At 43.8% G+C, this 13,573-nt stretch overlaps 1 protein-coding gene across 10 annotated transcripts in view; it reads right to left on the reverse strand.

Moving 5' to 3' along the window:
- SMOC1 (SPARC related modular calcium binding 1) overlaps positions 1-13,573 on the reverse strand; it is a 136,616-nt gene that overhangs the window by 21,377 nt on the left and 101,666 nt on the right. For all 10 annotated transcript variants that reach the window (XM_085582017.1, XM_085582015.1, XM_085582014.1 and 7 more), the window contains 3 exons: positions 5,498-5,690; positions 4,363-4,445; positions 926-1,031 (listed from right to left, as the gene is read on the reverse strand). In XM_085582017.1, coding sequence (XP_085438143.1) covers positions 926-1,031; positions 4,363-4,445; positions 5,498-5,690 — 382 coding nt within the window. The remainder of the gene's footprint in view (positions 1-925; positions 1,032-4,362; positions 4,446-5,497; positions 5,691-13,573) is intronic.

A 13,573-nucleotide genomic window follows, 5' to 3' on the forward strand; every position in this document is an offset into this window, starting at 1 on the left:
CCACACCACCCAGGACCTTGAACAGTCTTGAGTAGTTAAAAGATGGCACTGATTCCTTCTCCATTATGAAAGAGGAAAGCACGGGATCAACATTACTGTCAACACATTGGAGGAATACCTATAGAAGTAACTATGTGCATAGAGGCACTTCCATCTCCAGACCCCTGGCACATCAGTCATTGTGCCACCCCTGCAAGTTGCCCCAGCACTGACTCCTTTTATAGTCAGGCAAATCCAGAACCACGGAAGCCTTGCCTAGCTGAGGCAGTGTAGCACTTTTTAAATCCATCATGGCTCGTTCGCAATGGTCTGTCCCGAGGCAGCGCTGCAGGGATCTGCTGTTATCAAGCAGGAGGGGGAGACACAGCCTCAACTTTCGTCCAGTTCCCCAGGAACACAGACTTCTGCCCACCTCCTGCAACAGGCCTGACCTGTTGCTCCTTCCAAAAGGGATGGACACGCAGCTGGTCAGAGGGGAGGGCCATGAAAAACAGCTCCTCATTGGCAGGCTGGCTGCAGCCTCACAGCAAAGCCACAGCACTGCTCCTGCCAAGAATTTGGTTCACATTCTTCACTTGCTGTGGTAGCCACTAGGCCACACGGTCTCCTTCAATCCATTTGCATTTTATTAGGTCTTTTCATGCACCAAGGGACAAAAGAACAAGCCACTTCCTCCCACTGTGCTCTCATTTCACACTTCAAATGGGCTATACTAACCTTTATGGTGGAGCAGCTGCCAGGGAGGAGGGGCGGGAGGAGGCAAGGAGCTTAGGATGACAGTACAAAGCAGCCTTAGATCCTCCCCCAGCAACCCAGAGGAACCCAAATCACTCAGAGCAATACCTTTCCTACCTGCCCCCATTTCAGGGGCACACCAACCTCTGCAGCCACCTGGGTGGCATTCAGCCGTGCTTTCTGGACTCACCTCCCACCCCCAGTAGGTGCTGCTGAGTTAATAGCCTGTACCATGTCCGTAGTCAGAGCATCAAGTAAGCTGGTAATAAATTCAACTTTCTTCCCTTCTGGGCAGCCTGCAGAAAGAAAATAGAAGGTTTAATGCAAGAACACACAGGCTTAGTCTCCTACCCCAGTTCAGCAAAGATCAGTCAGAACCTCCTTTGTTTTTAAGACAGCAGCAACCATCAACACAGTCCCTAAGGAAAGGCAAAAGAATCTCTCAGTAGGTTTTCTGTGTGGCAATTTGTCCTGCAGCTTTTGTCCAGGCACATGCAGGGTCATCAACAATATCTGGCAGGAGGACTGTGTGGTTAGCTTTATGGTCTCACCCAGCTCTCTACCAGCAAAACCGCAGGGATGCGCTGGAAATGCCTGGCAGACGGGAGTTCCCATGGCGACACTTGCAGAGAAGTTTACAAAACAATTCATTACCTCCTGGATCATCTTCTGAGGCAAATGTGGCTGTTCTGAGGCCCTAATTGACAGATTAAAGTGTCCCAGAGCACAAAGCAAGGTCTGCTGCTTGCACTCTCCTCTTCAGGCACAGAAAGCATTGCCTGCCAGCGCCTACCACAATAACTCATTCTTCGCATGATCGCTCTACATAGGAAATACGTCAAACTGAGTTGGTATGTGGTAGTCACCTCCAGTCACTGCTGGCTTAAGCAGGACAAAGTGGGTTGAAGATGAGCTTGATAACCATTTCCATTACTTAGTGCTGAGGCTGTCTAGCTCTCCACCATCACAACCACAGACTGACAGCCTTCTATCCTAAAACAGTGCCAGCCTGTTATAATTAAACTCTCCATCTCCTCACCTTTAAAAGGCAATCTATGCTGCTCCCTTGCTGCTTAAAGTAAGCTTAATTTACTACCCCATGAACACTGTGATAACTGTTCTAGCCTGGAGCAAGCTAAGGAACAATGAACCAAGAACAGGCATGCTTAACTTCAATACATTATCATGAAAACTGTTGTCCAAAACCCATCACCTGCTGTCCAATTGTCTTCTCTTGATGTGACAGAGAAGCCATCACTACATCCTTCACCTCTTTCCCCAAACCACCATGCACTACCAATTATTCAGCTGATTAGGGCAGCAGATGTCAGCAAACAGCCTCCCACAGCAACACAGAGCAATGTCAACACTTTCTGCTTTTCTTGAACAAGCAAAGAAGAACATGTACCACAAACAGAGGACCGGAAACTTAACTGTAAACCCTTGACAGCTGAAAGCAGCTTGCAAACTGATCTGACAAAAGTCCCTGCTTTGTGGTATTACAGGCTCTGTCCTCTGCAATAGCTAACCAACAGTCCCTAGCCTGTCTCAGTATTATGTACACTGCACACATGCACACCCCTCAGCAGTCATTTGGCATATGGTCCAGAAAATGTCAGCATTGTAATGAGTAAGCTGCTATTGCAGCCAGAGTAGACCACTCACTTAAAGGAGCTTTTTGTTGAGGCAGTAAAGGCTGAAAAAGTATTTGCTAGAAGTCATCTCCCTGGGCTCCCAGCATCTCACCATCTGCAGGAATTAGCAGTTTGCCATTTGCTATGTATAAGCAACATTTTCCTTCCTTCTTTCTTTTTTACTTTTGGCCACAGTCATGACAGGTTGTGACGAGAGTATGTGTAGGTGTGCAAGGATCTGAACTTATGTCTTTCCCACCAGGGCCTCTGCAGGGTCTCTTCATACAGGCCAAGAAGCGCACAGCCTGCAGCACTGAGAGACTAAAGAATAGGCAAACCTCTACAAGAGGAATAATGTAAGGGGTCCCCCTGAGAGAACTAAGTGCAAATTATGCAATCAGTCTCAAATTAAAGCAGGAATTTTTCTTGACATTCAGTTCTGCTAAGAAATGAGAGCAGGAAAAAAAATAAAAAGAAACATTCTTGCTCACCCCCTGCAGTTCTGGCTCATCAGTAAATTTTTGCATACAAGAGCAACTAATCAAACAAACCTCAAGATTGAGTAAGAAGGTCATGCAGCACAGTATTTCTCAGGCAGACAAACCAGCATCAGATCTTCTGTCTCCCCATCTCTCCAAAGACAGGAGTAGAGTACTTTCAGTGATAGGAATCACAGAATCAGAGAATGTGGCTAGGGTTAAAAGGGACTTTAAAGATCATCTAGTTTCAACCCTCCTGCTAGGGATAGGGATGCCATTCACTAGATCAGGTTGCTCAGGATCCCATCCAACCTGGCCTTGAGCACTTCCAGGGATGGGGCATTCAAAACTCCTCTGGGCAACAATCATACCAGCAAGTGCAGCCAAACAGAGCTTGAAGTTTACACAGGCACAGAAAACTGGCTTGAGTTGAGAGGGCAGCTCTCCTGGAGTTTGATATTGGGACCAGACTGCTAAACTACAGAGCATCCTGTGTCCTCTTCTGCATCAAGCAGTTCCTGTCCCCTTGTCTAGCTTCAGTGGAGAAGGGAAAGGAGAAGAGAAACAAAACCAGTCTATCTTCTTGAGATCAGAAATAGTCTCAAAGAAAAAGCCAAACTGCAAAGGATTTTTACAGAGGATTTCTGAAGAGGCAGAGAAGAAGTGCAAAGATAGGTGGTAAAGCAATTGGAGTGAGGGATGGGGAATCAAGGGTTATTCTGTTTTAGTGTGATTTCCTAAGGAAATGAGACTTAATGTAATCAATTTATCTGGCTTCCCTCCCCCTACCCACAACATAATATTTGAACCAATTGGTTGATTTCCTTTGAATGTGAAAGGGAGGCAATAGGAAATTTTTACATGACTCATGAGAACGAGGAGCTGCATAAAGAGAGCTCTGCTAAAGGCAGTTTCTAAGCAGAAAGGTGTGGGTTCTGAAGTCAGGAGCCAGCAGGACAACAACAACAAATAGGAGACACACAAGGCAGATCTAACCCAGGCAGAAAATGAGGAATAATGTCCAGCTAAGTGAGGACTCCTTAGGTAAGGGACCTTAGTACACCGTGAGGTCCTGCCTGGTCCATGCAGTCAGTGTAAGGGAGCAAATCAGTTCACTGACAATTGGCAGTTGTGTCCTCTTTTGTGACTCAGGGAGCATCAAGCTGCTGAAAAGCCCCGCTAAACAGAAAGGATCTTGTCCTGGTCAGGTTTTAAGGAACATTCAATGTTGAGCCCATTCTTCCCCCAGGGTATCTCCAAGCATCCTGGTTTCTCTCCAGAAAATTCTAATCCCAGAAATGTTTTCAAAGGGCAGAGGCAATAAACACACCCAGGACACACCCAGCCTTTTCCAGTTCATTGCTGAAACTGGAGGTGATCTTAAAAAAAAACACAGAATAAACCCCATGGTAAAGCATGCACTGTGAGGAAAATCCCCTATCTCCTCAACGATATTCTTAGCCTCTTAAGAGTCCCAAGGTGAGAAGGCAGAGACAGGATCTTGTTCCTCTAACCTGGAAGTTCTCTGTCCTTGAAGGGATCATCAATCTCTATGCTCTTCGATCTGGCATCGCTTTCACAAACTGGGGTCTCATACCTGAAAAAGGAGAATAGCAGAAGCTAAACTATGTAACATAACTTTAGTGTCATCACAGAGACACTAATCACAGACTATTCTCAGCTGGAAGGGACCAGCAAAGATCATCAAGTCCAACTCTTAAGTGAGTGGCCCATATAGGGATCAAATCCACAATCAGGCCATTATTAGCACTATGCTTTGGCCAGCTAAGCTAATCTCAGGGTTAATGGCTTGTGCCTTGTCTGCTTTACTGCAGGGGAAACCAATAAACCTTCAGAACAAACACTACTCTCAAGCATCTGACTGTTTATGGACAGTCAGCAACAGCAACAGAAGTGGAAAGAGAAGGAAGAACATACTTTGAAGTCCAGTACCAGCTATCAACTGAAAGCCACAAACAGCACAGGGCCCTCTTCCAATTCTTGTGGGCATAGGCTGAGACTTATTTTCAAAGCTGTCCATGCTTTGCAGAATCACTGTATCTAGCCAAGTTTAAGTCCCAGCTCTTAGTGGCCTGTTTTTACAATTTGCCAGACCCATAATTTGTTTCCAAACTCCAAGTGAGAAAAGATTCCTCAGGTAGTTCCAAGATAGATTTTTTTTTTTTTCAGTCACTCTCTATCTCTGGTTTAAAAGCTACCCATGCACAATAAGCATTCTAATTCCCTACTGGTGAGGATTCAAGTGGCTGCAACATGGAAACATAAAGCAGATGATAATGCAACAAAGACACTTGTCTTTTCACTGCTCATGCCCATAATCTATACTCCTAAGCAAAGCCCCCATTCCTTCTACCTCACAAAAGCAAGCCAGAAGAAAAAAAGGCTTCTTTGTATGAATACTTAACACAGAGAAAAGTACAACAGTAGTTAATGTCCACCAACTCCTATAGAGAGGGAGCTGCATAGTAACACTCAATGGGGAACATCACATTCAGCATTGCTTGTTCTAGGAAAAGCAGTGTAGAGCTGACTGGTCTGGAGTGAGGAACTGCTTTCATATGCAGTAGTATTTTTAATATCTCATCTTCTCCAGCCAGGCACCTTCCCAGGTCTGCCTATAGCTCTTACCGTGTGGAAGTACCAGGCAGGGGACGTCCTGTGTCCACCAGGACACACCAGCAGTAGCCAGTTGACTGGTGGCATTGCACTGGTTTGTAAAGCCCTCCAGGAGCGCACTCGGGGATGACGATACCTTCCCGGGGGTTCTGCCTGGCCTCCTCCAAGGCACTCTGCCTCTCCTGGTCACAGGAGTGAACTTTTTCTGGAAGACAGAAGGGAGGTTGGAGGGGGTGGAAAAAGAAACAAATCAAGATCACTTTCCTCAGGTCTGTGGGATATGGGTATCCTTCACATCAGGAGTCCGTTGTGTCTGTTTCCTTCTCATCAAACATCAGTCTGTCTACAACCTCAGGGACTGAAGGACTTCTGGGTTGAGAACTTTCTCCTACATTTAGCTGTGACACAACAAGATTATGGATTAAAGACATTGACTGTCAGATGCTCAGGATGCCAGAAACTCTTCTTGATCACTTGGCTTTTGGAAATGAACCGTCAGGTTAAAATAATTCACTATTAATTCAGCCATGAGGTAAGCATTTCCCAGATTGTTTTTGCAAGCTGAGCGATCCTAAACTGTGACTTGTATTTTCCAGTTAATCAAAGGACGCAAACACCCTGCCCTGCCCCTCTGTCTCTTTCTCCAGACGGCAAAACACTCCTTCCTCTCAATACCACCTCTCCAACATAATCCCAAGAGGAGCAGGTTATGTTTTAACACAGCTTTATCCAGTGCAGACACTGTCTGCACACACCTCAGCAAGGAACAGAATGGGATATCCCACTCAACCCTCACTGCCATCACCTCTCCAGCACTCTCCACTGTTGTCCTCACCTGGAAAACAAAGGGCACTCAACACTGCTTTCTACTGAGCAGATGGTAAGGCCCTGTCCCTTAAGAAACTATTACACAGGAGAGGCCATTTCCAGAGGTTTTGTCAAAGAGAACAGTAGTGGCATACACCAAAGAACAGGAAGAAGCCTGGAAGTGGCTTCTGCAGCCAGCCTGGCACACAGAGCCCTCAAAGGAGTGTAGGGTGCATGGACAGAGCCAGGCTGCAGCCTCTCACATGGACCAGCCACCTAAGGGGGAAGAGAAGCAAAGAGAAGCACAATGATAAGACTTATTTGGCTCAACAGCCAGCAGTTCTCAATTATAACTCTCCAGGTATTCTGGCCTTTTGCATTAAAAAAAAATTCCATTTTGTAAATTACTGAAAGTATCACAGTGAGGAAAAGAAAGCAGTCAGACAGCTGAAAACACATCTAAGTCTAGGGTAACAAAAGACAACAATCTAACTCCTAACTTTTATCCTTAGGAGAGTGATGAAAAACAGAAGCAGGAAAAAAGCTGTCCTCTTTTTTCTCTAGTCTCCCTCTCCCCTGCAGTTTACTGTGGTTTTAATTTTTTTTTTAATAAATAGGCCATAAGACCTGCAATTCCTTGCCACAGCCAAGAGCCACCTCAAGCCTTCAATACACAAAATGCTTTCACTGACCAGCAATGACACCATAAGTTCATTCCAAATCTGTAGATGTTTGTATCATCAGCCAGCAGACATGGCATAACCTCAGCATCCTGCTTCTATGACTGGCTCAGCACACAACTAATACATGCTCAAGTTCCATGTATTTGCCTGCCTGTTGGTATACCATAGTTATACCTTGTATTTTGGTGATAAATTATGCTGTAGAGAGAGTAAGTTTTGTTCCATATTTGGGGAACAGAAGGGGTGCCAATTTACAGCTTGGTAACAGCAGATACAACAAGAAACTCCAGCAGCTCTGCACAGCATCACGCGAGTACAGCATGCCTGAGTACCAGAAGCATTTTTACTGGTTTCTAATTGAACTGTAGCAACTGAAAGAGTCTCAGAGACCCCAAAAAGTCTCACTCTCCTCAGCTTTTCAGATCACTGCCAAGGCCAGGAATGTGAAGGGCACCTGAACTTTGCCACATACAAACCCATACAACAGAAACACAGAATTAACTGTTGGTAAGTCTGACTCAAGCAGAGAGAAACTTGACCAGGAAGAAGCAGGAGGGGATAAAGTCAACAAAAACTGAAAGGGAACTCAAGCCTCAGCTGATATTTAAGCTGACTTCACTTTGCTAACAGATTTCACATCTGAAGAAAAAGGAAAAAGAAAAAACTAATAAAGAAAAAGAAGACTGTTCCCAAGATGTACGTGGTCAGAGAAGCCACTGAGCCAGAGGCCTGCCAGCTCCCTAACAAACCACTGACATCAAAGGGCCCCACTTACCCACAGTCTGCTGACAGCAATTCACCTCTTGGCCATCAGGTGAGGCAAATCACTCAGGCAGCTTGGGGTAAGCAAAAAAGCAGGGGCAAAATTCTCTATCATCATTATATTACAAGCAAAAGGAAGAAAAACTTCTGCTAAAGAGAACTACATTCCAGGAATTTTTCTATCTAAATCCCAAAAGCTTCCTGAGTGCACAGAGTCAAACCAAGATTTCTCAAGTCCTTTGAGTCTTGCAAAACTCTCAGTAAAATTACTCTGAAAAAAGTAAAGCATGAGATAGAAAAAAGAAATTATTTCTTTGTTTTAACTTTTATTGAAATCAAGAGAAAAAAAATTATTTAATGAATTAGTATGTCATTTTACATATATTTGCAGTTAGGTATGTAAATTGCACTGAATAAATACACATATTTACACATTTGTGCTATGGCATAAAAAATGGAAAAAATTCTCTGCACATTAACAGAAATTTGTGGGACTGAATAGTCACATTTATTACCAGAATACCAAACTAACTGGCAGTTGTTTCTGTTTGAAGGCTGTTTAAAGGCTGAGTGAAACAAATCTTAGAGGCTTTGTTGAGTTGATATCAGATAGATGCAATGATGCAGACTCTGTCTCCAGCATTGAGTAGCCCATCATTAGCAACGACGGTGGTACAGCCGAAGTGTCAGGGAGCTCATACTTTACTCAGTTCTAATCTACATCTAGAAGTAGCTGCTATGGAAGTTCCTCCCTGCTTTACAGATTTCTACTTTGTCTCATTTACATGCTGAAGAGTCCCATGTGGCACAGTTCTCCTCTGAACCCCTTCCAGATCCACCATGCCTTCCCTGAGCTGGAGGAGATCAGAATGGCAAACACATTGACTCTGACAACAGCCTTGTGGAAATTTCCTTCAGTGACATCTGTCTACTAAATAGAATGTATTAACAAGCACTAGTTCCTGAAGGGACTCTTTCCTCCAGGCTACCACTCTAGCAACACTTAATTCCCTTAAAAAATAAACATTAATATTACCAGTTGGGTATTCAAAAGCCAGCAAAATCAGCTGGGAAATCCACACAATCAGCTTCCCTAGTCTGGGACTTGGCATGAACTGCATGCAGTGTCACCCTGAAAGATTGTCTCATGGGTAACAAAGGGATCATCAAATGCTATCCCAGCTCCAGGACACTGAAGTCCTCCTGTTCCAGTCAAACTGCTTACTGGAAACTTAGCTGTTGTTGCCAAGGCCAGATTAATGGAGAATAGTGAAAGCCTATGGCAAAGCTAGAAAGTTTAATGCCAGCTATGAAATTTAGCTGTCATCTTAGAAACCAGCATATATTTATTATACATGCAGGGTACTTAAAAGCCTATTCCCTGTTAATGGGAGTTGCAGGCACAGAAGGAAAGGTTTTCCTTCTTTGCGTAAACTAAACTTTTCTTAGAGAAAGAACATTTAAGACAGCAAGTCAATGGGACACAGTCTTCCTAGAACAAATAATAATATTATACCCATTTAATTATTTATTTTAAAGGCACTGTCACATTCCACTGTTTTTTGCCACCTCTGCTTTGACTTGGCCATCAGCAAAGAAACCAAGTAACATTCTCCAACTTGCTGCTGCGGGGGAGTGAAACCTTTGTGAGACAGCAAATCTAGATTACAAAAAACTAAATTACAGAAAAAAAAAAATAGGGAACATATATAAAGAGTCAAAGAGAAGTGTCATTGGCAGAAATGCCCATTTTACCTCAAGTGTTCAGCTCTAAAATGCTAACTGTTCCTTCTTACTCTTGAGTGCTTCTGACACTCATTAAAATATATTTTTAAAGTAGTGTCTCTGAAGCCATGAGCTATGGCAGGAAAACAGGGCATGGACATCTGCAGTTGCACATTATTTATGCAACAATTTTACCCTAGTAATGGCCTTCTGAGGAATACCTGGTCTCTCATTCCCAGTCCCTTAAGTACACACATTCAAACATACATTTCATGCCCGCACAATAAAAATAAAAATTACGGATAAAGTAAGGGACTTGTCTGACTGTGTAATAAACTGTATGGTTATTAAAGAGGTGGGGTGCTTGTTTACCCCACACAGCTGAGAAGAGAGGGTGTCTAGTAGCATCTAGCCAAAGGCTTGTGCTTAACAATTCTCAAACTCACCTTTCAGGGCTGTGTGCAGCCACTGGGGATGGGCAGCTTCCCCAGCTGCTCTCCTGACATGGAACAACTGTCATTGCCACCAGAGCCAAGGCACCAAGTATCATCCACCATGGCTGTGAAGATGGTGTGCATGATTATGGTGGGACATAGGGAACATCTGCCATCCAACCACAGTAAATTATTTTTTGAACTTTAGTCTCCTGCACCCAAATCTTTTCTCATTAAAAGAAGAGGCAGACTGTGGCACCAAAACCAACCACCTTGGAGACATTCCTACACCCTTAATAGACAGGATTCTTTCTTCCAAATCAGGCAAAAGACAGGGTCTAACCTCCCTCTATGCTTCTGCCTAGCCCAAATGAACCCATGTGAACAGCCTAACCCCAGAGCTACAGGCTGTACCAGGCAGGACAGATTTCCTTCTCTTTCTCTCTCTCTCCCTCATTTCTTTTGACCAGAAATTCTGTCTGGACCAGCAAAACTTTTCCCATGGAATTCCCACAAAAAGCTTTAGCTTTAATGAACAAGCATTCATCACAAGGAGAGGAAAAGGTCTTTTAGAAGAGGAATTCTTGACCAATCCCCATTGTTAGTGCTGCAACAGGGACCTCATTTCTAAAAACCATTTTAAAAAAAACCTCAAGCACATCTCCCCCAAATTTTCTTTGTTCAACTCCCAACTTTCCTTTCAGTGAGACATTAGTGCAGCATGGAACAAAGGGGAGCAGCATGGATATTTAGTGCCAAGTTCCTACAGACCTCCTGTGCCAACCCAAACATGAGGATTAAGTGTCTTTGTGCCTCAGTTTTCCTTTCAGTGAGGAAAAGTGTTTGCCTGTGTCACAGGGGAGCTTAATTCAGACAGCATCAATTTCTTATGTGTCTTTACACTGCTGTGGCAGAGAACAAGAGCTTTGAACTGGTTATTTTACCATAGCATGTACATCAGCTTAAAGCTGCTTTTACATTGTTTAAGGAAGCTGTAATGTGAACAGGACCCAGGTCCATTCCAGGAGAACAGGTACCTCATCCCAGCAGGCAGCTTGCAAAAGCTGTGGGCAGAAAGTAAGTTCAGCACAGGTTACCTCAGCAGCCCAAACCTGCATCCTTCCCTCCTCGAAGGGGAAAGAGCATTTGAAAATCCTTAAGTAGGCACATGCACAAGTGCTGGTGGGAGCAGCAAAGCAATGCAGTAAATAGGCCCTTATTGCCTGTCCCCTGAGCAGGGCTGTGGGTGGAGGAAGAGAAACAACCCCTTCTGTGTTTACTGGGAGCACAATAACAGCTGAGCAAATACGGCTCATGGGGATAGCATAAATCTCTCCACACCTCTGTTAGTCATCAGTACTGATAGCCACTCCACCCTGTTCTGTCTGGGATCATGGTCCCTCCAGAGTTTTCTGGCTAACTGGAGGTAAAAAGAAAAACAAACCTTGCAGGTGTTCCCACACTGTACCAGCTGAGCAGCCTTTGCTTTGCCTTGGTACTCACTCCATTTCATTTCTCAAGGCATAGGTTACAGAGGAAGCAGATGGTACTACATGTTCCAGTGCTGAACAATGCAAATGTTTAACAGGTGGGTTATAATTTTCAAAAATGCATTATTCCAAGTGGCTCATTAAACTTCAGCTATCCAGGAACACATGCTTCCCCTGCCATTTTCCTTCTGCTCCAGGAGATGAGGCTGCATTGCATTCCCAGCTGTGTTATATGATGAGAAGCCTATTCAATATCTACCCTGTAGCAAGCAATAAGGAGGACTGGCTGAAGGAAGCACCATCTCATGGATTAGAGCAAACTTAGTGAGGGACTTTCTGATGCGCAACTTATGCTCCTTTTTCAGAACCTGTGGGCATTGTGTCCTACCCAGCTAAGAAAAGAGTGTATTCCAGAGGGTTCCCAACTCACACTGGAATAAAGATCCACACTTGCACATCTTGAAACCTGTCTGTTGAAAGCTACCTGTCCTTGCAATTGTGACTGAACTGCTTTTCAGGCAGGCCTTGGACTCCTTATACCATCCCATCTCACAAGCAGTCAGTCACACAGTCCTAGAGCTATAGCCAGACTAGCTGAAGGATGGCAGAAAAAGAACAATGTTTTTTTTATGGCTGTGGTACATCATCCTGAAAAAAAACCTGAGAATATTTTCATGTTCATATACAATGCATTAAAGCTCTGAATAAGTAATGGTTCATTAGAGCATATCTTGTGTCATTCTTGTAACCAAATGAGGAAAATGCAAGCTAGATACAATTACTACAAGATAGCTACCTAACACAGCAGGTTAAGAAAAAGATGCTCTCCAAGACAAGAGGTCTCAGAAGTTCCCTATTTTAAAAGCTCTCATGAAACTTGTATCAAATCAAATGACCACTCTGGCCAATGGAACAGAGCATCCAATTTACAGACAACTTCAAGAAAGAATTCAAAGTTACACTGATAAATGGTTTCAAATCAGTGTAATCACAACTTACAAGTACAAACCATAACAACCAGCAAGGAGAAATCCAGTGCATGAGGAGGAAATTACTGGTGAGACAGTGAGACTTGGAAAAAATGGTCAGCAGCTTAGGTGGACCACAAAAAAAGTCTGCACAATAAAAGTTATGACATTGCAAACATCAACAAAAAGAATCAAAACAGGTAAATCCAGCCATGAAATGTAATGATGGGGACTTCACAAAATGAACGGGCACTATGTAGTGGTGATCCTTAAATGTGTACAAGCACTGGACACTGCACTTTGAGGGACAGGAGGACTGGCAAGAGGGTGTGAGAGAGCACGGGCAACCGGCAAAGGTCTACGAAACTTGATCTATGAGAAAAGGCTGAAAGAATCCAATTTGTTTAGTCTAGGGATGACATTCAGTCTTCTGAGACATAAAAGCTGTTCTATAAGAAAAAAAAAAGATAGCCATAGATAATTTTTTTCCTTCCCCATGAGTAGGTCAAGTAGCAGACAGTTTACTTGGAGAAAGGATATTTAGGTTTGATATTAAAAAGCCCTGGTGATTAACTGTTCACTCATTGGAAGAGGCAGTGGGATCTCTGTTGCCAGATTAGGAAAAGGTTACATGTGTGAGAGCTGCTATTTTTGGGGTATGACCCTGGGTTAAAACAAGGAGAGAAAACCATGTGAATGTCTTCAGGTCTTTTTTGCTCTCCTCACACAGGCTGAGAAGGTCCAGCAAATCCTCAGTGATTGAGGCAACCTTTTTGCTAAACACATACTAAAATCTTGAAGATATTTGATCTGGTTTAAGATTTTGGGGTCTGATCCCCTCTAATGCACCTGGCCTCCATATCCTTTATGATGGCTATACCTGTGCAGTACCTTCACAATGACAACAGCTTCCATAGTCTGAGCAGAGAAAGTTTGGCACCAAAATGCAGCCTCTTCACTTCTTGACATCAGGATGGTTCCTCAGCAGTAGAAAAATCTTTCAACCTGAGACACTGCCCTTGTCATTTTGAGACAAAGCTACGCAGTCTGTGTTTCTTCTTCCCTAATGCCTCTTTTCCATTTCACATAGTTTCTAAGCACTGTGAGCTTGTGGCGTACCTAGCTTTGACATAAGCCACCTGTCTCTGAACACATGCATTTTCCCTAAACTCCTTTTTCACTGCACTCTGTCCACACTGAGGAATTCTGTTCAATAAAA

Source organism: Lonchura striata, chromosome 5 (assembly GCF_050655825.1).
Source record: "Lonchura striata isolate lonStrDom1 chromosome 5, ASM5065582v1, whole genome shotgun sequence".
In the NCBI taxonomy this organism is placed as follows: Eukaryota; Metazoa; Chordata; class Aves; order Passeriformes; family Estrildidae; genus Lonchura; species Lonchura striata.